At 36.3% G+C, this 24,737-nt stretch overlaps 3 protein-coding genes and 1 long non-coding RNA gene across 4 annotated transcripts; all 4 read left to right on the forward strand.

Moving 5' to 3' along the window:
* Positions 1-887: 887 nt before the first annotated feature.
* Positions 888-2,863, forward strand: LOC128520837 (transmembrane protein 100-like). The gene is made up of 2 exons (XM_053495255.1): positions 888-1,151; positions 1,855-2,863. The coding sequence occupies exon 2, from the start codon at positions 2,134-2,136 to the stop codon at positions 2,560-2,562; it is 429 nt and encodes a 142-aa protein (XP_053351230.1). The 5' UTR covers positions 888-1,151; positions 1,855-2,133; the 3' UTR covers positions 2,563-2,863.
* A 3,150-nt stretch (positions 2,864-6,013) lies between these two features.
* Positions 6,014-10,658, forward strand: LOC128520058 (carcinoembryonic antigen-related cell adhesion molecule 1-like). The gene is made up of 7 exons (XM_053494075.1): positions 6,014-6,153; positions 6,666-6,986; positions 7,761-8,036; positions 8,850-9,098; positions 9,983-10,091; positions 10,232-10,266; positions 10,528-10,658. The coding sequence occupies exons 1-7, from the start codon at positions 6,108-6,110 to the stop codon at positions 10,656-10,658; spliced, it is 1,167 nt and encodes a 388-aa protein (XP_053350050.1). The 5' UTR covers positions 6,014-6,107.
* Positions 10,659-10,685: 27 nt separating this feature from the next.
* On the forward strand, positions 10,686-12,907 carry LOC128520869 (uncharacterized). Its single transcript, XR_008357963.1, has 4 exons — positions 10,686-10,726; positions 10,868-10,903; positions 11,365-11,484; positions 11,659-12,907. It is a non-coding gene; the product is annotated as an uncharacterized LOC128520869 (long non-coding RNA).
* Positions 12,908-17,674: 4,767 nt separating this feature from the next.
* On the forward strand, positions 17,675-24,369 carry fdps (farnesyl diphosphate synthase (farnesyl pyrophosphate synthetase, dimethylallyltranstransferase, geranyltranstransferase)). Its single transcript, XM_053493861.1, has 10 exons — positions 17,675-17,797; positions 18,087-18,227; positions 19,167-19,307; positions 19,424-19,504; positions 21,648-21,770; positions 21,856-21,944; positions 22,101-22,173; positions 22,859-22,936; positions 23,046-23,180; positions 23,451-24,369. Exons 1-10 carry the CDS (start codon positions 17,795-17,797, stop codon positions 23,649-23,651), a joined length of 1,065 nt encoding a protein of 354 aa, XP_053349836.1. The 5' UTR covers positions 17,675-17,794; the 3' UTR covers positions 23,652-24,369.
* Positions 24,370-24,737: the final 368 nt, after the last annotated feature.

The raw sequence follows: 24,737 nt of genomic DNA on the forward strand, positions 1-24,737 counted from the left end.
ATTCTTGGCATGTTTGTATCATTAAGCAGCAACATTAAGCTCTCCTCAGAATGGATCACAGGAGTTGCAGCTTTCTAATGCACTTTCCATTGATGCATCAAAAACTACGACGATAACTGATGAATTAAGCCAGGAATGCACATCTGTCTCCACTTTCTCAGACATTGTTGCTGCTAACAAATTATTTTGAAGTGTAGACCTCCATCAGGAAGCTCAAGCTGACTGCATCTTGACTTGTTTAAAATCTTTTGGAATAAAATGCTATTTTTGCTCCGTAACAGTGATAAATAGATGTAATTAATTTTAATATTTTATATTAAAACTTAAGTAAACCTAAAATGACTATGACTTAAATTTGCTACAAAAATACTGTTATCATGTAACCCAAGTCCTGGAATAGAGAGGAGGAGGCTACATTATAAGTGATGTTATAAAATGTTCTTCTATGAGTTGCTACCAGAGAGGACTTTAAACTCCTCTAATGGTTTTTACGTGAAGTAATTTCAGGGAATGTTTTAGCATTTACTGCTTACTGGTCCTTCCCAGACTGTTGCATAAAGACAGGATAAAGACCAGAGGCAAAGACTAACAAAGTGAACAGAAAGGGGAAATTTCCTTTGGAGGAAAAACGAACTTTCTGTCTAGTAAACAATGCCTTTGCTCAACCAAGTCTGACCAAGTCTTTAGTGAGAACATGTGATGGAGAAAAGGAAGGGAGTGGATCTTAGATAAATAGGAGGTAATGGATCATAATGATGCTTAATGACAGACATGGCATTCCTTCAGAACACAAAGACCAACAAAAACAAACAAATGATAAGCAAATAATAACAATGGGTAAAATAAAAGCCCTGGTCTCTGACCTTTTACATTCATAGTACACGATCTACCATTTGAGACACAACTCCTCCAGCGAGGTCATACAATATTTGCAATTTACAATTCAAGTCTGCTTATTTGGTCGCCTTAATTAAAGTAATCAGATTGGGTGGAAGACGGCTCGTGCTTTTGGTTTTAGTGTTCTTTAGTCCAGAGGATGGTTTTATTTAGTGCATATCAGGAACAGATCTGCTGAAATTGAGAAAATAATAAATCTTTCATCTTTGGATGTGTTTGCTTGACTGGTGGGACATTTGTAATTGGGTTAAAAGGTAAGCAGAAGTATTTACTTTTAGTTATCATTTCATTCCTGTTATAGATTTTTGTGTTTTTATGTATATTTATGTGTTTAAATAATTACAGTCATTAAATGCTCAGAATTAATTAATTTTTTCTTTATAGATTCTGTTTAAATCATTTTTAAAATCAGAAAATTAAATAGATTTTTAAAGCATACTGGTGATAGTCATGAATACTGTACTGTACTGCAATGCCTGTAAATGTATAGCATTCTAGAAGCAAGTCTTTTTTTTGCAAAAGTTGGGGCTAGAACAGAGTGCATGTATATTATATGTGCATTATATATGTATGTTTATAAATATAATAAATATATATATATATTACAAAAAACTTTTTTTCATAACATTCCATATGTTATTTCATAGTTTTGAAATTCAGCACTTGAATGAGTGTACAAACCTTGTACTTACTTGTACTGTAAGTCTGAGAATATTATTCACTGTATAGTAAATCCTGAAAAGTTTTCCCAGCTATTATAATTTGCATTGGCATAAACTGATAAAGAAAACCATTTATATAATGCCTGTTAATATATGCCTATCTGGATAGATTAATAGTATCAGTGAACATAAAAAATAGTGCTCCACATTTTTATGATAGAACCATCTGAAACCATTTTGAAAGTCTTTGACACAAATACACACTAATCGCCATTTCCCTTTGTCTAAATGACAGGCTCTAAGACATCTGGCATATGTCTGGTAAACTAAAAGGACTTCTGGAAGCAGCTGAAAGAAGACCGAGATCAGCTAGTACAGTAGCCCCTGGTATCACAGTGGACTGAAAATTTCCATGATCTCCAATTCCCTGATGTTTAGCTAATAACATCCTGATGATCATGTGCTTGAGTATGCATTAAAAGTCTTGCTGTTGCTGACTGAAGAAAAGTAAAACCTGCTCGGCTGGTACATACTCATATAAAGTTTGTGAAACCCATTGTGAGTCACGTTTACCATGGAACCAATCCTTGACATCTCATCCCTTCCTCACCCAACCCCCACAGTGACATATGACCCTGAGTCTGAAACTGTGACTTTCCCGAGTGGGGTGGTCTCTGTTGCAGGTGTCACAGTGATAACGGGTGGCACTGAGTTGTCCTGCGGCTCCTGCATGCTGGCGTTTGGGTTTTGGGGCACTTTGGTCGGCCTGAGTGCACTGTGTGTGGGACTGAGGGAGTACTTAATGCTAAATGAGGGCAATATTTCAAACCTGCTGGCTTTGGGTTTGACTACCCTAATAATAAGTCTAGGCATTATCTTTGGAGTGATTGGGTTTCGTTTCATCAAGAAGAAGACAAGAGTGCTGAGAAGAGAGAGAGAAGAAGGAAAAGTTGTGCTGGTTGGTGAGGGAAAGAGGAGCATCAAAAAAACAATAACCGTCTAAAAATAAAGAAAGCAAAGGCTATCAGCATTGTTCAACAACTGATGTCATGTTTCGGGTGGACAATACATTTGTATACTACAAATAACTGTATATTGATAAATTGACTTAACTGTGATCCTAATTTAAGACTCTTCTAATTCAAGGGGGTATATATTTTATCATAATATGCTGTATTTCAGATTATGCTACATGGTAATTAGGTATTAATAGAACTGATATTTTGATAGACTTCAGACTTTCACTGATCATTTGACCTACAATATATTGCTTGGTTGTAAATAAAAAACTTTTACCACAATGATTCCCTCTCTCACTCTCTCCCTCTCTTTCTCTTTCTTTTTCAAACAAGGAACACAGGAAATAATGCCTATATTTCCTGCAGGCAAAGTGGATGCATTCCCTGTGTAAACGGGAAACATCATGATTAGAAACTGGATTAAGGGATTAATACTGATACTAAGTGGGATTATAAACAAAAATGTCACAGTAGAACTGTTGTTTTGTAGGTTTTGATTTAAAAAAAATTTAAATAATATGGAAAAATGCACTGTAACAACTTCATTTTAATCGTCACAATCTTTGCTGCATTTCCTGTAATTATTGTAGTAGGCCTATGTTTGTAGAAATTCCAGATTATGTGACTGCATAAACTGCTGCACTCTTTAAAAAGTAAAACTGTGCTGTACTCAGTTTTTTTTTGGTGAAACATTTTTATACTTAAAAATATTGAGTAATGTAAAAATTTCAAAATCATAGAAATATACTTAATGAATTGAGTAAAAGTCAGTAAAAAAGTAGACCTGAATAACTGAATCTAGTACAATGATACATAAAACTGAGTAAATGTAATAAAAATCACAGGTTAATGCACTAGTTACTCTAAGTAATGAGTAAAAATGAATAAACAAGATTATTTAATAATTAAAATGCAAGGTAGAAGAAACTGAAAACTCAACTATTATTTAACAAACAAATGTGATACATTTGCTAAATATTTTAACTGAATTTAATTCATACTGCTTTATCAAAGAATTAATACGCTACACCTTCACTCAAAGAGAATTTTAGGTCAAGTCAATGTATCTAATGACACCAAATTATAAACAAAGAAACAATACACACATTACATTTTAATTAAACATTTATTTGCCAGATTTGACAAGACATGAAGTCTAAACTCAACCTGGTTTACTTTGCAAATGTCATGTAACAAGATCATAAAAACAGTGAACTGAATTGATCTTATTAGTAAACAGTCTCTCAAACAATGCATCTGCCACAAACATGATACATTATACTGTACACTTATTATATGGAAAGTAGTATTTTGTATTAGAATCTAATACAAAATGTAAGTCACAAATTTTATATCTGAAAGATTGCGCATCTTCACACTCTTCAGTTTCCTGAAAACTGTGGGATCTACACAAATATATGTGATTTATACAAATGTGACTGTTACTATAAAGGTTAGCAGGCTGGTAAAATAGTATTTCCATTCAAATACATATTTTTGAGACTAATATACATCATTATATTGTTCTATGACTGGCGTTCAAGTCAAAGCAGGACTTGTGATTTTAATTATCTGGAATGATAGCGTAAAAACGATTTAATTCTGACAATTACAGAGGACTTTAAGCACAGTACACAGTAAAACATATTATTCATTTAAAGAAGCCTATCTGTAAATGACGATCCTAGCAGATGTAGCTCAGATCCCACTGCAGTCATTCCAGTGAACATTCCAGTGGAATATCTGGAGATTTGATCACCGAAGGCATTCTGTTAATGCAGAACAATGCATATATAAAGAGAAATATACACTGAGAGAGAAGGAAGCTTTTTCTTCTCTCTTTACAATCAGCAGTTCCACTTTGACTTAAATGCCCCTTGTATAAAAATGACACCAAACTTTATTTACATGTTAAAATCAACTATATCAATTGTCTTTTAAAATAAATTCTGAAAGAAAATTAACTTTTCCCACGACATTCTAATTTTTCGAGATGCACTGTACATAGCCTGATTAATGAGATGTGCATCAGGACCATTAGCAGTGGCGGCCGCTCAATAAGAGGCGCTGGGGCGTTAGGCAGAGAAGAATGCTACTTTAACATGTCATTATTTAACATAATAATTATTTATTTTAATAATGAAATAAAGTAATTTAATCGCAATATTCTGTTGTATTTCTTAATATAATTTATTTACAATTTTAAAACATTTAAACTTGTATTACGTTTATTTGTGTTCGTGTACGCGAGGCGCCGGACAAATGTAGGCACGTAAATTTCTGAAAAGCATGTGACTTAAGGCTGAGCTCTAATTGGATTTTTTTCAAATCATCCTTGGGGCGCAGCACTGTGAGCCCTGAACCCTCCCACTTTTGTTCTTAGCGAATCAATATTGTTTTTAAATATTTTGGCTCATGTGATTGGACCATCCTCAACAAGTCTTATTAACGCTCAGCAGATTGTTAGTTAATGTATTGAATAGTTATCGACTTGGAAGCTAGCTAAATATAAGAGGAAATTCTGTAATTTCTTTGCTAAAATACCCCTTCGCAAGACGATTGGACATAGAAAGGGTTAGGGTTAGGAATGGATTTGGAATGATAGTTGTTCTTAAAACTAATCAGTGTAATTACTCCACTTTTAAATATTTTGATTGAAATGTATCAAAAATAAAATGTACGTGTTAAAAATATAATTTAGGTATTAAAATGCAAATTTCTATTTGTAAAATAAACTTAAATTATAGTGTAAATTTAAGACAAAATAATATATATATATATATTTTTTAGGCATTTATTTTAATATGTCCAACTCAAACAACCATGTATATGATTCAGAGATCTCATTAAGATTACATAACCTTTTTATTATTGTGAAATTTACAAGGCCACAGAATAATTTTTAAAGTGTGCAAAAGCTTTATCAGGTTTAGGGATTCTTCATGATACCTTACAATTTAAAAGCTTGACTGAGTGCCTTTTCCACTTTAGCAGAGTAATAAAAATGCAAAAAGTATTATTCTTACTCGAATGAATGATTACATTTTTAAGACACCTTGTTTTACATAGTAAGTGTAAGTGAGAGTAAACTCAGGCTGTGTAGTGTTTTTTTATGGCTTTCCTTCGCCTCCCCAAAACATGTTAGCAGATTGATTGACTGCTTTAAATCATATGAATATGTGTGGCATCCCATACAAGGTGTCCTGTCAGAATAAGCTCTGCATACACTGCTATAAACTATGGTGGTTACTATGAATGTGTTTTGTTTATTGGACATTCATACTATGTTTATGTTAGAAGCTAAAGTATATTGCAAAAATACATTATCATAAACTTGGTCCGCCCCTCAAAGGCGCCCTCGTTTCCTACACAACCAAATATGTTGTATACACATATAAGAGCAGCCCTAAACCAAAGGGCACTGCAGCATAAGGAAGTACACAGTGTAAAAACAGTGTAAGCTCCTTCCAGTGCTGAATACATTTCAGAGCGTAAATGTGAAATCAGACTACAAAATAGTCCTGAAATAATGGAGCAAGCTGTGGTGTTTAGTCTAATCATAAGCTTCCTACCAGGTGAGAACATGTTTTTTCTTTTTAATGAAAAACACCGCTAGTTGAAACTAAAGTGTAAGAAACTCATGTGCGGAATGTGTGTTGAATATTTTTTGTATACTCTACTTCACACTTTTAACAGGCAGTTAAATAACACTTTTCTTGTTATCACAAGGATGTGATAATTACTCTAATGATAAAATCACGTGTTAGGTCTAAATGTGTTATATGTTATAGCAGCTTTAGCAGACCTCAATCCTTTTGATGTCATCTTATTTCATATATCAATCATATAAATGATTTAAATAACAAAAATAGATAAAACATAAATAAAATAAATAAATTAAGCAATTTCTTTCAGCAAGTTTCATGTCATACTGTACCTCTGAAAACAAGGCACACGTAACTTGAAATATACTTTCAAAAATAGACATGCTAATTTCCAACACATCAACTATTCAGGCATATTGTTGGATATTGTCCTATTTCCTGATATAAAGAATTATTTTAATTGTAAACTTTTACTTTCTCAGGATTCAGTCAACAGTTAAACCTGTTTCCACAAGGAGCAATCAATAAGGTCTTAGGAACAAATGTGTATTTTTCCACCGTCAATGTCTTTCAACCTATAACAGCTATCAGATGGGAGTTCAATGGCAATGAGATGGTCAGATACAGCCTTCTAGAATCTACGATAGTGAACCCAATATACGATAGTAGACTCTCTTTGAAAACTAATTTAGGAGAACTGCAACTAAGTCGTCTGACCTTGGCGGACTCTGGACGGTACACCTTGAACATAACATTTGAAAGTGGTTCATGGAGTCAAGACCATGTTTTCCTGCAGGTGTTTGGTAAGTAATTCTTGTCTCAATGCACTGCATGAAAAAACATCTGTATATCCTAAACCAGTCTAATGATTACTGAATGAGAATATGTGCTATTTAGAAAGGAGAGAAAAAAAATAATAATAATAGTAATAATAATAATAAATTGCAATAGATATAGTATTGTATAAGGGACATTCAAGTCAAACCAAGACTTTTAATTGTGCAGAATAACAGTTATGAGCATAAAAATTTTCTTTATTTCACTATGTAATCTCCTGCTACACTAATAAATGTCCCAGTATTTCACTAGTGGTTGGATACCATTAAGGTAGTTTCCTCAGTATGCCGGAGCCATTATTGGACTTCCCACTTTACGTCTTAAACAATGGCCTCCCAAGAACTCCTTTAATGGTCCTGACATGTACATTTAGGCACTTATTAAGCGGTCTTATCCAGAGTGACTTGAGGTTTCTCTCATTGGATAGATACTCATTACTTAACCGTAAACATGGCCATGTCACCTATGTTGCACCTCGGTTGCACACCATTTGCTTAACACTACCTGCTTTTAGCACCACCATGCAGTAACAGGAGACACGTGTCACTTACCAGCAATACTAACACAATGTGCTAAGATCTCTTTTTCTGCTTATGAAAGGACGCAGTTTGAATATGCCCCATGTATATCGCAGAATAATTAATAGATTGATTAACGATTAATTATAACTAATGTATGACTATAAACTCTTGTGATTTCAATCATCCCCCTTCTGTCTTGTGTTTTGCACTCTTTCTCAGACTCAGTGTATAGTTTAACAATGACCGGCCCTCAGGGCATTCTCATCGAATATAGCAGCGCCAACTTCACCTGTTCCGGAAGTGGCACCATCATTACTACAGTGTGGATGAAGGAGACTAATATTTTATATCCTAGCAACAGCATCACATTCTTCAATGACAACAGAACAATGGTGATTAACCCGGTGAAGAGAACAGACAGTGGTATTTACTGTTGTGTAATGAGTAACCCTATCAGCTCTAGCTTCGCTGTCAGTAACAGGATCACTGTTAACTGTAAGTATTTCAATAAATATTCATTTGATACTTGATTTAGTATTTCTATTTTGCTTGTTTTTAATAATTTTAGACTCATTTCCTAATTCAGTTCATAAAATAAATTAACAATCTTGAACTGGAAATATATTTTGATTTATATTTATGTTTTTTTGTGACCGAAAGTCACCACTTTGGAAGTGTCAAATTAAAATGATTTAAAATGACTGAAATTGGGTTAAAAACTGTCCAACATGTTATTTTAAAGTGTAAGGACTGTGCTGAGCCTTCAATGTCGTGGAAGAAATGTGGTCAGAAAAAATATGATGAACAGAGATCAATGCAGTAGAAATTACAGGTTTTTACATGATGTTTAATGATGAAAGAGCATTTTTTACCTGCACAATGTGACGAGAACTCACAGGATTTGGACTAAACAGCTGTGTCCATTCATCCATCCATTCATCCATCCATCTAGGAACCTCTGTAGTCCAACTAGGGACCATGGAGGCAACTAGTGATTTACCACTGTATTTATTCCCATTTTATGACCATGGTAGGGTCTACAGTAATTGGTATGGGCATTTTGGGAATGCCAAATCTGCTTGTCTTTGGACTAGGGGAGGAAACCACTTTAGAAAACCACTTGTTACTGAGACTAATCAGCAACGTTATGTGGCAATAAAATGAACATGAAGAATCATTCTAGCACATGAATGTGCCCACCACAATGTGCACCATAATCAAAGCTAAAAGCGATCAATGTGCTACTTTGTTCTTTCCAGGCTATGTATCTCTGATTTGTGTATGCTCTGTATTGCATGTTTGTGGCAGATGGACCAGATGTAAAGATATTAGGTGTAGACACTTTAAACGAAGGCTCAGATATCCTCCTCCTCTGCTCCCCTGACTCTTTTCCTCCTGCCACTGTTATATGGACAGTGAAAGGCATGTCTGCTGGAAACGACTCCCTGTTTGTCAAAGAGAACAGCAGTCCAAGTGATAGTGGAGATTATAACTGTACTTGCTGGAACAATGTCACTGGGATCACAGCCTCTGCAGTTAAAGCTGTGACTGTAAAAAGTAAGTGTGCTTTTATTATCTTATACTTACCCAATGTAATAACACAAATATTAAAACATAATGACATAATCAATACATCATTCTATACCTATTTATGGATTTGTTTTAAATAGAAATAAAACAAATCACAGTTTTGTAATATGGTAATATGTAAAGTTTAATATGGAAAAATGTAGCATGAATTGGGTGGCATGGTGGTGTAGTGCTAGCTTTGCACCTCCAGGGTCCGAGTTTAATTCCCAGCCAGGGATGATTCCCATCTCTGTGTGCATGGAGTTCGTATTTTTTCCCCGTGCTTGGTGGGTTTCCTCCAGGTACTTCGGTTTTCTCCCACATTACAAAGATATGCAGGTTAAGCTACAGTAATTGGCATTTCCAAATTATATGTGTGTGTGTGTGTGTGTGTGTGTGTGTGTGTGCCCTAAGTCCCCTGGGAGAGGCTCCATGCCCTCCGCAACCCAAATACAGAATACAGCGGTATAGACAATGAGTGAGTGAATCATGTGTGAATTCATATCTCATTAGTATTTTTAGGAACTTTTTAAAAGGTTAATGTCATGTAGATTTTTTTTGAGAAATTGTTTAGACAACCATAAAATTCCAGTACACATAGAATAAAATCTTAAACCAGTCTGATCAACTGAAAAACATCAAGTGCTGTTGTGGCAACAATTTGAATTGATTAACGGTAATTGCCAATTAAAATTCAATTTATTTGACTTTATTTACTAGTTGTTGATTAATTTAATTAATTGAATAATGTAAAATGTAACATGTAACAGACTTTATGAATTCTCCTGTAGAAAAAATGTCTGCTAGTTATTAATTTGTCATGTTTATAAATATAATCTATTCATGTGTGTGTGTGTTTGTGTGTGTGTAAGTTGCATCCTCTAGGCTTGCTCCAGGTGCAGAAGCGGGTATTACATTGGGTGTTATTTGTGCTTTAGTTATATTGGGTGTGAGCATTTTTTTCCTCGTACGCCACCTTAAGTAAGTTTGAAATCACCTTGCGGATCACTAAACACACCTGAACACAGATAATCATTATTAATAATTAGTTGTTTAAATAAAATACAGGAAAAAGAAAAAATGTTTTATCCATGTTGATTTGAATTATAAATATATTTTAGAAAACCTGCTGAGCGTGTAAGAAGGCCTATATCAGGTAAGAACATTTGCACAAAAACACAAGTGAATATAAAATGTCAAAGAAAGGTTTAAACAATTAATATAATTAAACAATTTATTTAAATGTGTTAGGATGTGTTTTTCTCTTAAAAAGTGCTATTCTCTTAAAATTAAAAACTCTTCAGCTTTTGTCATGTTTCCTTTTTATGATAATAATAAGACAAGAAATTACCATTTTATTTTATTTATTTATTGTGTGTGTGTGTGTGTGTGTGTGTGTGTGTGTGTTTGATGGCAGCTCCACAAATAAATCCAGCATTTAATCATAACAGTGGGGTGGCACAGGACAACTTTCATGGTCAAATTAGAAGTAAGCAGAACTTTAATACAGTGAAGAATAAAATATTTGTCCAAGGAGTAAATTGTTAATTTTCACTTGCTTTTTTGTTTATTTAGACCCAAGTCGAAATATCTATGAAAACAGTCCACCCCCTACGGTGAGTTCAGAATATATCATAAACACTTATCATTTTCATCATTAAAGTAAACATTTCTTCAAAATGCTGTGATTAAGTATTCATTTAATAATATGGATTTTAGCTAAATATTTTGTACATTTTCATTTTCTCTTACTTCAGAGACGACCACCACTACCACCAAAAGACAAACCAAATGTAACTAATCCTTTTTTAATAATCTCATTTATTGCCTGAATCCTAATACAATATTTGTGTGAGCATTGAAATGATTCCCTTAGGAACCACTGTTACACATATGCAGTTTATACATACTGTACAGGTTGCTCAGGGGTTCTTTGGATAATTAGGGGTTCTTTACATTCTAAAATATGTAGCCTTTTTTTATGTTTCATGTACATTTAATTTACAATTTCATTATCCATTCTTTTCATCGCTATTATGTGCATTCAAATGCAGTTTAGTTCAGAGTGTAAAAATGTAAGCTACATTTTTTCAAGCAAGAACATTTCTTCAACCCCAAAAATTATTTTTAATGCGATATTATTTAGAGAAATTCTATGATATTATTTTCTTAGACCATAGTGGACATATACTGTATGGAAGCTCTCTTGTCTAAACAGAAGCTGCCCCACTGATGTTTTCACCTTGTCCATTAGGAGAAGCGGAGCAGCAGCCCTCATCGTGACAGGCCTTATTTTCAGAAAGTCTTCACTAAAAAACATTTCACCTAGTACTCAAGGATGTGTCTGCTGCTGATACCTGGGCATCATAACCAGGTTTGGGTCTGGGCAATGCCCTTATGACATATTTGGCATAAATTACCCAGATGTTTCACACCACCCCTGGCTGTTATAGAAATAGAATTCTACATGTACTGTAGCTGTAGTCCTATAATCAATGTTTTTTTAATTTTTTTTTTATAATGTTCTAATTGTAATTTATCCTTGCAGGATTCAAACACGCATTGCCATGAAATATGATCATTTCTAACAACAAAGGAAGCTTCTATCATTCATATTTAAGAACTCACTGCCCATTTTTGAGCATGTGGAAGTTTTTTTTTTTTTTTCAGGGGGGACTTATACATTTTGTCAGATTACATAAACTCAAATGTGTCCTTCTTGACAGTTATCCTTTTTTTCCCCTAAGATTATAAAATGCCCTTTGTTTGTATAATCTGTGTACATGCAGTATTAAAATAACTTTTAACATATTTTCACTGTACCAACTTTTAACATATTTTCACTGTAACAACCATTACAGTTATCTTGTATCTCATCTCATGTATATCTTGCAAAAAAACAACAAAAAGGGTAATACTGTTATTGTATTTTTATAATCCCACACTTCTTATGTTGGCAACAGTAAAGATTATACTGTACCAATCATCCATAACATTAAAAGCATTGACACCACCCCTGATTTTTTGTTTCACTTGTGCCACCAGAGGGGTTCTGGCCCCTCTAGGTTTAACGCCACAGTGCCACTGGGGGTGTGCTGTGTTGTCTGGTACCTTGACATAGCAGCTGATCCTTTGAGTACTGTGGGTTGCAGAATGGGACATCCCATGGGTGCTCAATTGGATTGGGATCTGCAAGTTTAGCCTCTTTGTGTGCTGAGCCCCATGCACTGGGTGTTCTGACACTCATGGTCAGCAATGCTGTATTTGTTTAATTCTGCTGTATTGTTTTTTTCTGTTTGATCAGATCAGATGGGTTAGCCTTTGGTCCCTGTAAGCCCGAGTAAGCATTGGTTGTCCATGATCCTGTCACCAGTTTACTAGAAGTTAATGATCAGTTTTGTTCAGTGTTGTTCAGCTCATCTAGCAGTGATGATAATGTTATGGCTGATCAGTGAATATACTGTAAAGCTTTAAACTTTTTTTTTTTTTGCATGTTATATGCGGCTTAGGGCTTTCCTATTCTCTTCATTAAGAGATGCATGGTGAGTCAGAGCTGAGGTTATAGCTTTAGTGATGTGTATCTATCTTAGTAACCTTTGGACATGGATTCTCACACTGTATATTATATCGCAGTATGCTGGTAAGTGATCTACTATGACTGGTAGAGAAAAGACTATCTTGACAACAGCACTGATAACAGCAAAAATGGGTTGAGTTTACAGGAACAATTCAAAGCTTTCCGGACACATGACTGTGTAATAAATCTCCAGTAAAATAATAAAATATGTCATAAAACATGACTGTGGTTGCTCTGCTACTGTATTAAAAGAATTAAATAATTAAGCTTGTTTTGAGCTGGAAAGATTTTTTTCCTTAGTTTCGTGGAATGTTAATACTTTTTAACATTTTATGTATGAGTTTGGTAGTTTCCTCTTTTGATAGTATGCGCCAGTCTTTCTAACTAAGAAATTAAGATAGTAAAAGAAAAGAAAAGCTCTTTAAAAGTATTCATTATGGTTATAAAAAAATCCATACTTTAACCACCAGAACACCATGAAATCTATTTAAAAAGAATATAGAAAGAATATAGAAAAATACAAAATTAAATAAAAGGGAGGATGTTGGATCAAATGATAAACAGGGTTCTCTATATTCTCATGAAATCAAATGAAACTTTTTACTCATTGACCAGAGGACACCAACAAGGAGGATTTCAACAAGATGACCCAGAGTTTACTGCCAACGTTACATTCATGTGGTTCAAACCAAGATGATAAACATGAATGCTTTACAATGATCCAAAAAAAAAAAAAAAAAAACACACACACACACCAATCTGAACAGTCCCCATACAATCTCAAAAAACCTGAGCAATTCTGACATGAAGAAAGAAGGAAAACATATAAGAACCCAGAGGTGCAAAGCCAGGACAGATGCTGTATATCCTAAAAGACAGTAGTGCTACCAGGACAGGGAACATTTTGCAACCCATACTGTAACTTTCTGATTTGCATAACTACATTTGTGTAATCAAAAAAATATTTTAATATATATTAATATTTTCATTATATGTAACAATAAAAATATATTTCTCATATTTTATTATATTTTGTACATTTTGCACATCATATCGACCAAAGTCCTACGGCAGAACCTCAGGACCTTTCCTTCCCTCCTTTAGCAGAATTTTCCAACTTGTCATCTGACGAGATTCAACAGATCATCTCGTCATCTAACCCCACCACCTGTTCATTAGACCCAATCCCTTCCACAATGCTCCAGGCCATCTCACGAGACCTCCTTCCCTTCACCACAGCCATCATCAACCAATCCATATCATCTGGTCATGTTCCTGCCGCTTTTAAGAAGGCGAGGGTTATTCCCATCCTCAAGAAACCCTGCCTGGACCCATCAGAAGTTAACAACTATCGCCCGGTATCACTGCTCTCTTTTATTTCCAAAATTCTTGAAAGAACGGTTTATAATCAAATGTCTCTTTATCTCTCACAGAACAACCTTAATGACCCAAACCAATCTGGATTCAAAGTGGCACATTCCACAGAGACTGCCCTTCTGTCAGTCACTGAGAAGCTCCATGCTGCTAGATCTGCTAAACTTTCATCTGTCCTCATCCTCCTGGACCTGTCAGCTGCATTTGACACCGTGAACCACAAGATTCTATTATCTATTCTTACAAGCCTTGGAATTTGTGGAACAGCGTGGCAATGGTTTGCTTCTTACCTTAAAGATAGGTCATATGAGGTAACATGGAGGGGATCTACATCTGCCCCACGTAGACTCTCTACTGGTGTCCCGCAGGGCTCAGTACTTGGTCCTCTTCTGTTCTCCCTCTATACCCGGTCTCTTGGTAAGGTCATATCATCGCATGGATTCTCATACCACTGTTATGCAGACGACACCCAACTTGTCCTCTCCTTTCCTCCCTCTGACACTCAGGTTTCCACCCGGATCTCAGCATGTCTGGCAGACATCTCATTTTGGATGGCTGCTCATCAGCTGAAGCTCAATCTCAGTAAAACCGAACTGTTGTTTATCCCTTGTGACTCATCTCCAGGTCAAGACCTTGTGATATCCATGGACAACAACCAAATCACTCCCTCAACCACCGCCCGCAATCTTGGGGTAACCGTGGACAATCATCTGTCATTTTCCCCACACATCGCTAACCTTACTCGCTCTTGTCGATTTCTTCTTTACAATATCAGAAGAATTCGCCCATTTCTTTCTTCACAGGCTACTCAGGTGCTTGTTCAGTCCCTTGTTATTTCAAGACTGGACTACTGCAACTCACTCCTGGCAGGCCTGCCTCTGTCCACGATTCGTCCTCTGCAACTGATCCAGAATGCAGCAGCACGACTCGTTTTTAACCTTCCCAAGTTCTCCCACACCACCCCACTCCTCCACTCCCTGCACTGGCTTCCTGTAGCTGCCCGCATCAAATTCAAAACACTGATGCTTGCCTACAAAGCCAAAAATGGCCCAGCACCCACTTATCTCTCTGCGCTTATTACACCACGCACTGCACCACGTTGCCTCCGATCCTCCAGCACTGCTCGCCTCATCCCACCATCTCTCAGGGATCGAGGGCGGCATTCATCCAGGCTCTTTTCTGTTCTGGCACCTAGATGGTGGAATGAACTTCCTCTAGATGTCCGTACATCAGAGACTTTGACTATCTTTAAACGACGACTCAAGACGCATCTGTTTCTCCAGTACTTGGACTAACCCCCTCCCCCCGAAAAAAAAAAAAAAAAAAAAAATGGTACTTAGTTATTAACCTAGTTAACCCAGTGTAAGTATGTATCCAATGTTGTAAACATTAAAGCACTTTTTGTAAGTCGCTCTGGATAAGAGCGTCTGCCAAATGCCTAAATGTAAATGTAAATGTAAATATCGCATAAATATAACAGTTAAGTAATGCAAATGTTTTAAAGAAGGCCATTCAGCAAGTGAAACACTCAGCATGCGGAACACCTGACCTTTTGTCTGTTGGAACTGTACATACAACCATGAACACCTGAACTCAGTTGGGAGTTATTGCCGCATTCCCTGTACACTCCTGACCCCACTCATGCAACATGCAATTTCCACACACTTGGGCTATTAAAGGAGTTCGTGTCAGGCCAGTGTTTCAGACATGAAGCAGGTAGTCTGATCATGCCTCCGGCATACTGTGAAAACTTTCTACCTTTATGATATACAAGCTCTAATGAAACACTGGGAAAAGTGTGTTCCAGTATTAGGGGATTATATAGAGAAATCAAAAGCCCCGTTTTGCCTTGAATGCCTATTGTATCCTGCAAGAAGCCACTGAGTTATGATGTCTCCCTCTTGTGGATCATAGGCATCTACTAAAGTCTTGGATATTTTGCTTCCCATTTTGTTTCCCATACAGTTTGATGAATAAGGGAATATTTATTTATGACCCTTAACATTACATCTTTAATCGTCCCCTACTAAAATTCTTATAATAAATTTTAGGAAGTGAGGAGGCCCACTTAACAGTAGGGTTCAGCTGTGAGCAAATTAAATTTTCAACATTAATATTGTTTTATTTTCACTTTCTCTCTACAACTTATTTACACTAATTGCAATTAACATTTTCAGTATTGCAATCATCTGGCAGCATACAAATGCTAAGACAATATCCAATTATTCGAAAGCAATAATATTGCAATTAACAAATCTTTAAAACAATGTGTTATGTTACTATTATTAATATTATTGTGTCATTATGCCATTTCCATTTCCATTAAATGATGTCTCTGTAGCTTATCTTAACTTGCAGTTCACATAATCCAAAGTCATAAAAGTACCTGTGGTCAAAATGACTAAGCATAAATACATGAGCATACTTCCCTATTCTGATTTTTAACACAAAAATTAACTGAAGTTCTCGATGATTGGGTAATAATATAAATATGACTGTGTACAGGTGTCCTATGAGTGCAGTAAAGCTCTTATTCTTTATCTGTTTATCTTTGTGATATGGACTTGGTTGCATATTCTGTTAGAATCAAAGATCAATAAAAGGAAACCCACCAGCACAGGGAAAACATGCAAACTCCACATGCATAGACCCAAGACAGAAATCAAACCCTTGATCCTGGAGGTGCAAGGCCACAGTGCTAACCATTAAGCTACCATGCCACCTCATGATGAAATATTATAATATAATATTCTTACTCATTCATCGCCTATGCCACTTTATCTTGTATTGTATACAGTATAGGGTCGCAGAGGGAGACTTAGGTCACGAGATGGGGTACACCCTGGACAGTGCGCTAATCCATTGCAGGGCACACACAAACACACACACACACACACACACACTCACAAACTCATTCACACACTACGGACAAATTGGAAATGACAATTAGTCTAAACATGTCTTTGGACTGTGGGAGAAAACCGGAGTACCCGGAGTAATCCCACCAAGCATGGGAAGAACATGCAAACTCCATGCACATAGGCGGGAATCAAACTCGGATCGTAGAGGAGCAAGGCAACAGTGCTGAAAACTAAGCCACCATGCTGCCCATTATTATATTATTCTAATAAAATAATAATCCAAACAATATGCTCTGTTTTAAATAATAAACCATAATTAATTAATCAGGGATGTATTTCATGTGTGTCGCTCTAAAGTAAACCTTTTTATAAAGATGCTAAATAAATTACATTATATTAAATAACAGTAAAATAAATCATATTGATCATATTGAATCAATGAGTTGAAGAATCGAATTATTTGAACTAATTCATTCAAATCACTGAAATGAATCATTTGCTAACATCAGATGGACAGTGTGGGATCCGCTGATATTCGCCCCGCCCATCCAATGTTCCCAGTGGCTCTTTGCTCTGAAGCCCATCCTCGTCCGATACCCCCAGCCAATGAAATTCTCCTACGTCATATGAAGCTTTCTGACATACGCTGCTCGACCGAGAAGTCGCAAAGGCTTTCGGGATTTGATGTTTACAGATATTCGTATTAAACCGGCGTCAAAGAAATTAAAAACTACAATACCCAAAAGCCTCTCCTGAATGTGGGCTGTTTGGGCTTTTCTTATGGCACTCGGAAGGTAAAATAAAACTGCACCCGCAACTGGCAGAGTAATGTTTTGGCACTGTCATTAGCTCCAGACAAGGACGAGGACACCATGGTAAGATTGGAAAGTATACTTTAACTTGCTTAATTTCTCTCCAAGTCAGGTTTTGCTTCAGGAGATAATCCTTGATTAGCCATTGCTGTCAACATGTAAAGTAACCTAAGATTTAACTTTAATTCCTTGTAATAGTCTTCCTATTCAGCTAGTTATTTAATTTACACTAAACATACTGTATTATAAAGTTCACATTTATGACTGTCTCATTAAATAAAGCAACTGGCTATGATGATGGATGTATGGCAGAAATCCTCACCTCACTGTGTTCTGCATGCTCTGTGTTTAGGGAGACATCAGTTGCGGTAAAGCTGCCCACTTGTCAGACCCACAGCATTTTGACAGATACTTTGAGAAGCTGCTGTGTGAGTTGACAGAGCAGGACTTCACAGACCCGGTGCTTGCTGATGCTCTCAAAAGACTGAGAGAGGTAAGTTCTACAGTTGACTTATTCATCCATTGAGTGATGTCTTGACCAACGCTGTTTCTTCTCCTTCTTATATTTTCTGGCATTCTGAACGGCCGATCTGTTGCTTTCTTCCAGTTGTGCACCAGGTTGTAGAGCCGGTCACTGAGATTTAGTCAAATTGCAATCGAATTTCATTTTAAATCCTATAACCCATTGATTTGTTAATTTACATTTAGTCATTTGGCAGACGCTCTTATCTAGAGCGACTTACATTTTTATCTCATTACACATCTAAGCAGTTGAGGTTTAAGGGCCTTGCTCAAGGGCCCAACAGTGGCAACTTGGTGGTTGTGGGGTTTGAACCTGGGATCTTCCGAACCGTAGTGCAATGCCTTAATGCGTAGTGCTACCCCTGGCCCCCCATTCATTTTCTGTATATGCAGTAAAATGGGCAATTATGGAAAAAGGTGGAAATGAGGCCTGTATATGGATCCTGCCATATACTCGTATTAAACCTAATACTGGGGTCAAATTTGGTTACCCTAGCTTTCAAAATATGAACTCTGTACCAAGCTTTAATTTTTAAGGCACACATTTCTTGCACTGAAAAATATGAACATTCAGAAAATTTTATGGAAACAGTATAAATATTCCACTTTCAAAGTACCACAGTGTTTTTAAGCCTGTTGTCTTTAAAGAATAATTATTTTTTTAATCTGGCAATGATTATATACCAAAAAATATAGTAACGTGTCCTCTGATGAGTCAATAAAGACGAGTCAAAGTTCAGATTCAAGGACCTGACTATTAAACAAATCAATATCAGACTCAGAATAGGAGTTGAACTAGAATTTGTTAATCCATGCAATGTTTAATAGATGTAAGTCATTGTCACATTCTTACTTTTGAATCTGGGGAGTTTTTGACACTTTGTTGTTTATCACACGCTCTGGCCTTCAGGTGCTGCAGTACAATGCCACAGGAGGCAAGAGGAACCGTGGCTTGTCTGTGATTGGCTCATTACGAGAGTTGGTCCCGCCCTCCAAGCTGGCACCTGAAGAAGTGGAGCGTGCCTTGTTGGTCGGATGGTGCATTGAATTGGTAATTTGGTGAATTTGGATATTTCCCTCCCAGATGTTTTAATTTTGTGTTGAACTGTGATGTACATGTTCCGAACATCAATTTCCTTTTGTCTTTTATTTCTTTTCCTTCTTTAGCTGCAAGCTTTCTTCTTGGTAGCCGATGATATAATGGATGCATCAGTAACACGGAGAGGTCAGCCATGCTGGTATAAAAAGGTAAGCAAGCATTACTTTTAATTAGAATATGTGACAACTGGCAGTATTCTGAATTCAAAATAATGTAGGTACCGTACTGCTCAAGAGTTAAAGGTTGTTGATCTGGCCTCAAAATTCTCCTGATTTCAATCCGATCAAGCACTCATGAGCTCTGTTTGACAAACAAGTGCAGTCTGTAAAAGCCCCTTCTTACAGCACTTAAAAGGATCTAATACTACAGTAACATCCTGCTGCCAGACACCATAGCACACTTTCAGAGATCTTTTATTGAGGTGTTAGAGCTGTTTTTGTGGCACAATATTGGGCTTAATGTTTGACAGTTTTATTGTTATGGCTGATTGATGTATAAAGATTTACATATTTTTTTCCAGCATGGTGTTTTATGTAATTGGGGTGTACGTTTTAACTAAAGAAATGACAAATTAAATGCAACACGATTGAACCCAGGATGAACTCAGTGAAAACACGCAAGAACACACAAAATTGTATAGACAGTACCCCAAACTTAGGATGAAAACAAGAACCCATGGAACTACCCACTGCATTACTGTACACACTGCAATACCCTTTTAATTAATGCTATTCTAATATAATGAAAAAAGTCATATATATATATATATATATATATATATATATATATAGAGAGAGAGAGAGAGAGAGAGATAGATAGATATGTGTATATAATTTTTCTTTTTTTTTTCGTATTATATATTTTTTGCGTAATGAACACATACTGAGCTCTTTATACAGCTAGGTAATGTGTACATCAATCATTAGAATGGAATGGTGAAAATGTGATCTCAGTGATTTTGACCATGACATGATTGTTGATGCCAGATGGCATCATACGAGTTATAGAAAACCTCAAACCAGCCGGTTTGAGGTTTTCTATAACTGATAATCCCCTGAGATTTTTGCACAGCAGTCTCTAATGTTTACTAGGGGCACTGGTGGCTCAGTTGTATGTGTTTTGTCTGCCATGCGGAAGGTCTGGGTTCGATTCCCAGCCAGTTCCTAAACCCCCCAGCCACTGGATGGGAGGGTTGCGTCAGGAAGGGCATCCGGCGTAAAACCTGTGCCAAGTTGTTGTGCGAACCGGATATTCCGATGTGGCGACCCCTTGCCAGGAGCAGCCGAAAGACCAACAACAAGAAGTCTCTAATGTTTACTCAGAATGATGCAATAAAGAAAAAACTATCCAGTGAGCCACAGTTATGGAAATAGAAAAGCTTTGTTGATTAGAAATGTCAATGGAGAATGATCAAACTAGTTCTCGCTGACAGAAAGGATACATTAAGTTAGGGCAGAAAAGCATCTCCAAATGTACAACTCGTTGAACCTTGATGCAGATAAGCTACAGTACGACAGCAGAACGTATCATATTCCACTTCTGTCAGCCAAGAACAGAAAACAGAGGCTGCAGTACTCACATGCTTACCAAAACTGGACTGACAAAGACTGGAAGAACATAGCCTTGTCTGATGAATTTTAATTTCTGCTGAAGCTCACAGATGGTAGTGTCAGCATTTGGTGCCAACAGGATGAATCAATGAACGCAACCTGCCTGGTGTGAACAGTCCAGGCTGGTGAAGGACCTTTTGGATGTGGTAAAAATAGAAAACCATGAAAGTACACCTGAAAAATTGCTTTCGGAATTAGTAATTTAGGAATTGTTTGATGAAATCGTGTCAACATGAATCTCCATGAAGAATTTTATGGAATTTATGCCGTGAAGAGTGGAGGCTGTTTTGAGAGCTAAAGGAGGGTCTACCCAGGATTGATATGGTGTTTCTAATAAAGTGCTCAGTGTGTTTTTTTTTTTCTTTCGTTTTTTGGATGAGTTAGCTTAGCATGTGAAAATTAAGGCCGTTCTAATTTTGCCCTGAGGTAAAGAGTAGAGCTGAGCACTGAACACTAACTACATGGCTAATATGGAGGGATATCTACAACAGCTTTTTTAAAGTAGTTTCTGATTTACTGCTGTCATTAAACACATTTTCCTTTCAAAAAATTATTTCTTTGATGCTGTGTAACAGAACTTCAGGAGATTACCTGGTTAGGGATTCTGGGATCAGGTTACTAAGTGCTCTTAATGCAGAGTGCAATATTAGATTACTGATGTATGTCAATTTCTGTCTGTCAGGAAGGCATTGGCCTGGATGCTATTAATGATGCTTTTCTGCTGGAGGGTTCCATCTATCGCCTTCTGCGCAGGCATTGCAGACAGCAGCCTTACTACGTCCATTTGTTGGAGCTTTTTACTGAGGTAAAAAAAAAAAGATTAATAAGACAATGTGTATGATATGATATGCTTAGTCTTGTTCTCAATTGCAGTATTTTATTTGCTGCAGACATCATTCCAGACAGAGCTGGGGCAAGCTCTCGATCTGATGACTGCCCCCCCACACAAGATCGACTTAAACCGCTTTTCCATGGACAGGTGAGACAGCGAGACAGAATGGTATATTGTGTATGCTTGGTAGAAGGGAAAATGTAACTGAGAAGGGAGAAATGTGGCATCATGCATAATAATTAATATAGTAGGCATAATGGATTGTTTTTTGTTTGTTTTTTTTTTGTTGTTTTTTTTTGCCAGGTATAAAGCCATAGTGAAATACAAAACTGCATTCTACTCTTTTTATCTTCCAGTGGCTGCAGCCATGTACATGGTGAGTCTGAGCTTCATTTAACACTTTATTTAAAAAAAGGATTTTTTTATGTTTTTTGTCACAATTTGTCTTTTCTTGCTATATTACATCATGGACTATCTTTAAGTCTGTGAATCTTCCATTCTACCACATCCCAAGTCCGCTGACTGGCCACCAAAGAACAACAACTAATTGTAATGTTTACGAAACCAGTGAAAGGCCACGTTTGCTTTGTGACGGTGCATTATTATGCTGAAAGTAGCCACTATTACAGAATGATACATTTTAATCATGAAGGGATGCACATGATTAGTAACAATACCTCCACCAGCCTGTACTGTTGACACAAGGCAGGTTGGGTCCATGGATGCATGCTGTTGGTGCCAAATAGAAAAATTGAGATTATTTAAACCAGGCTATTTTTTTGTAGTCTTCCAATTTGAGTGAGCCCGTGCCCATTGCTAGGCTTACATTTCTGTTGTTGGATCACAACCCAATGTGATCTTTTGCTTTTGTAGCCCATCCAGTTTAATGTCCTTCTATTTGTTGTGCATTCTGAGATTCTTTAAAAAAAAAAAAATCATATATTTAAACTATGTTGAGTTAGTATTTCCTCCTGGATCAGTTACTTGGAATGCAGTGTAATTAAGTTGACAACTTTTATTAGAAAGCTGGTTGTTGATTTTATCCTTTATCTTTACCACAGGCAGGAATCGACAGCGAAGTGGAACATCTCAATGCTAAACACATTTTGCTCGAAATGGGGGAGTTCTTTCAGATACAGGTACAGTACCAAAATACATTGTCCTCATATCTGCAAATTTAATAGAATATATTGGCAGTTTATTAACTTGTCTTTAATCTAGCATTGTATGCTTATTTACTGTTGTTAGGATGATTATTTGGATTGCTATGGAGACCCTGCAGTAACAGGAAAGATTGGCACTGATATCCAGGACAATAAGTGCAGCTGGCTTGTGGTGACAGCACTAAAGGTGATGACCCCTGAGCAGAGAGTGGAGCTAGAGGTAAGAAATAAACTGAATGTTCCTTATAAAGGTTTTATCAATAAATTCAGCATTTGTTTCAAAATACATTCATCATTGACAAACAGGTACTATAAAAATCTCGTGTTCACAGTTCACTAAGTCAGGTGATTATCACTTCTGGTGTTAGGCTGATATCTGAGTGCAGGACCTTAAACTGCTACACTTTACTAAAGAGATTCAGTAATAATGGGAAACATAAGCCTTGTTTGATTTAACATTGCCTAACTGTGTTTTTTCTGTCTCTCTCAGACATGTTATGGGCGGAGTGATGTGGAGAGTGTAGAGCGAGTGAAGGCACTGTACGACACTTTGGAAATGCCTGTCCGATACCACCAGTACGAGGAAGAAAGCTACCTGCGACTGCAAAACCTCATCCAGTGTTATGCTCAAAACCTTCCCCATGCAGTTTTTCTAAACTTTGCAAAGAAAATCTATAAAAGAAACAAATGAGAAATGATTTTATTTTTACATGAGAATGGAAAAGTATGTGAATGTTTATTGCAATATAACACAAAAAAAGAAAAGCAATGCATTTGAACAGTGGTGTAAATATATCTTCTCAAGAATATAGACAAATAAATTGTAAGAACTTTGAAAATATGTTATTTTTTTACACATGTCTTGGACTTTTTGACTGACCAAAATAAGCTTCTTTTTTTGAGAGATTTCTCCATATTCTAATATTCTCTAATAATAAATTTTCGAGCCAACTCTGACTGTTGAATACTCTGAATTTTGGTACATTGTCCAAACCAATTTTATTTAATTGTATTTTTATATTGATAAAGTTGGAAGATCAGTAGTCCTGTGCTAATAGAGTTAATGAAATATAGGCATTAAATTTCACTTTACCACAGAGGGCAACAAATTGCTGGTCATCAGGCGGTGAGCGGTACCAATCGTATCCGTCAGTCTCTTCTCCTCAATGGGTTCATTATTTGGCTGTGTGCATTGTTTAAAGACTAAACAACTGTTGTTCACTTTCTGAAACTCGAAACTAGAAATCTAACATTCAAACTTTTCATCTGTTTACCAACCTGTTTTTCTGCCAAAGGAAATGTCAGTGATAGGATAAATAGATCTTTCTGTTGGGAACTGCTGAAACTAAGTGAAGCAGAAATGAATAATGATGAAAGCCATTTAAAAGCAGTGATGTTTGTGTGTGTGTGTGTGTGTGTGTGTGTGTAAAAATGAATTGATGCTGTTTTAAATACCAGTCACTTCCTGTCAGCCTGAGTGCTGTAAAAAAAAAAACATTACATGATATTCATAGATTGTGTCTCCCTTTAAATAAAAAAGGCAGCACGTGGCATATTATTTAACACTGTGGCCTTGTAACTCCTGGTTCTGTAATTACTTCTAATAACCTATAATGAGTTAGGCCTATAGGTGCAATGTGCTTTTATAGCCAAAGCAGTGTTTGAATATTAAAGAATGTGCAATATTGAACTGAAAACTGTACAAGTTATTGAGAAGTGGATATTAAAAGATATTGAGAATATGAGTCTAGTTCTGTATTACAAGACACGTCTCTGG

The sequence above is a fragment of the Clarias gariepinus genome, chromosome 4, assembly GCF_024256425.1.
Source record: "Clarias gariepinus isolate MV-2021 ecotype Netherlands chromosome 4, CGAR_prim_01v2, whole genome shotgun sequence".
Classification (NCBI taxonomy): Eukaryota; Metazoa; Chordata; class Actinopteri; order Siluriformes; family Clariidae; genus Clarias; species Clarias gariepinus.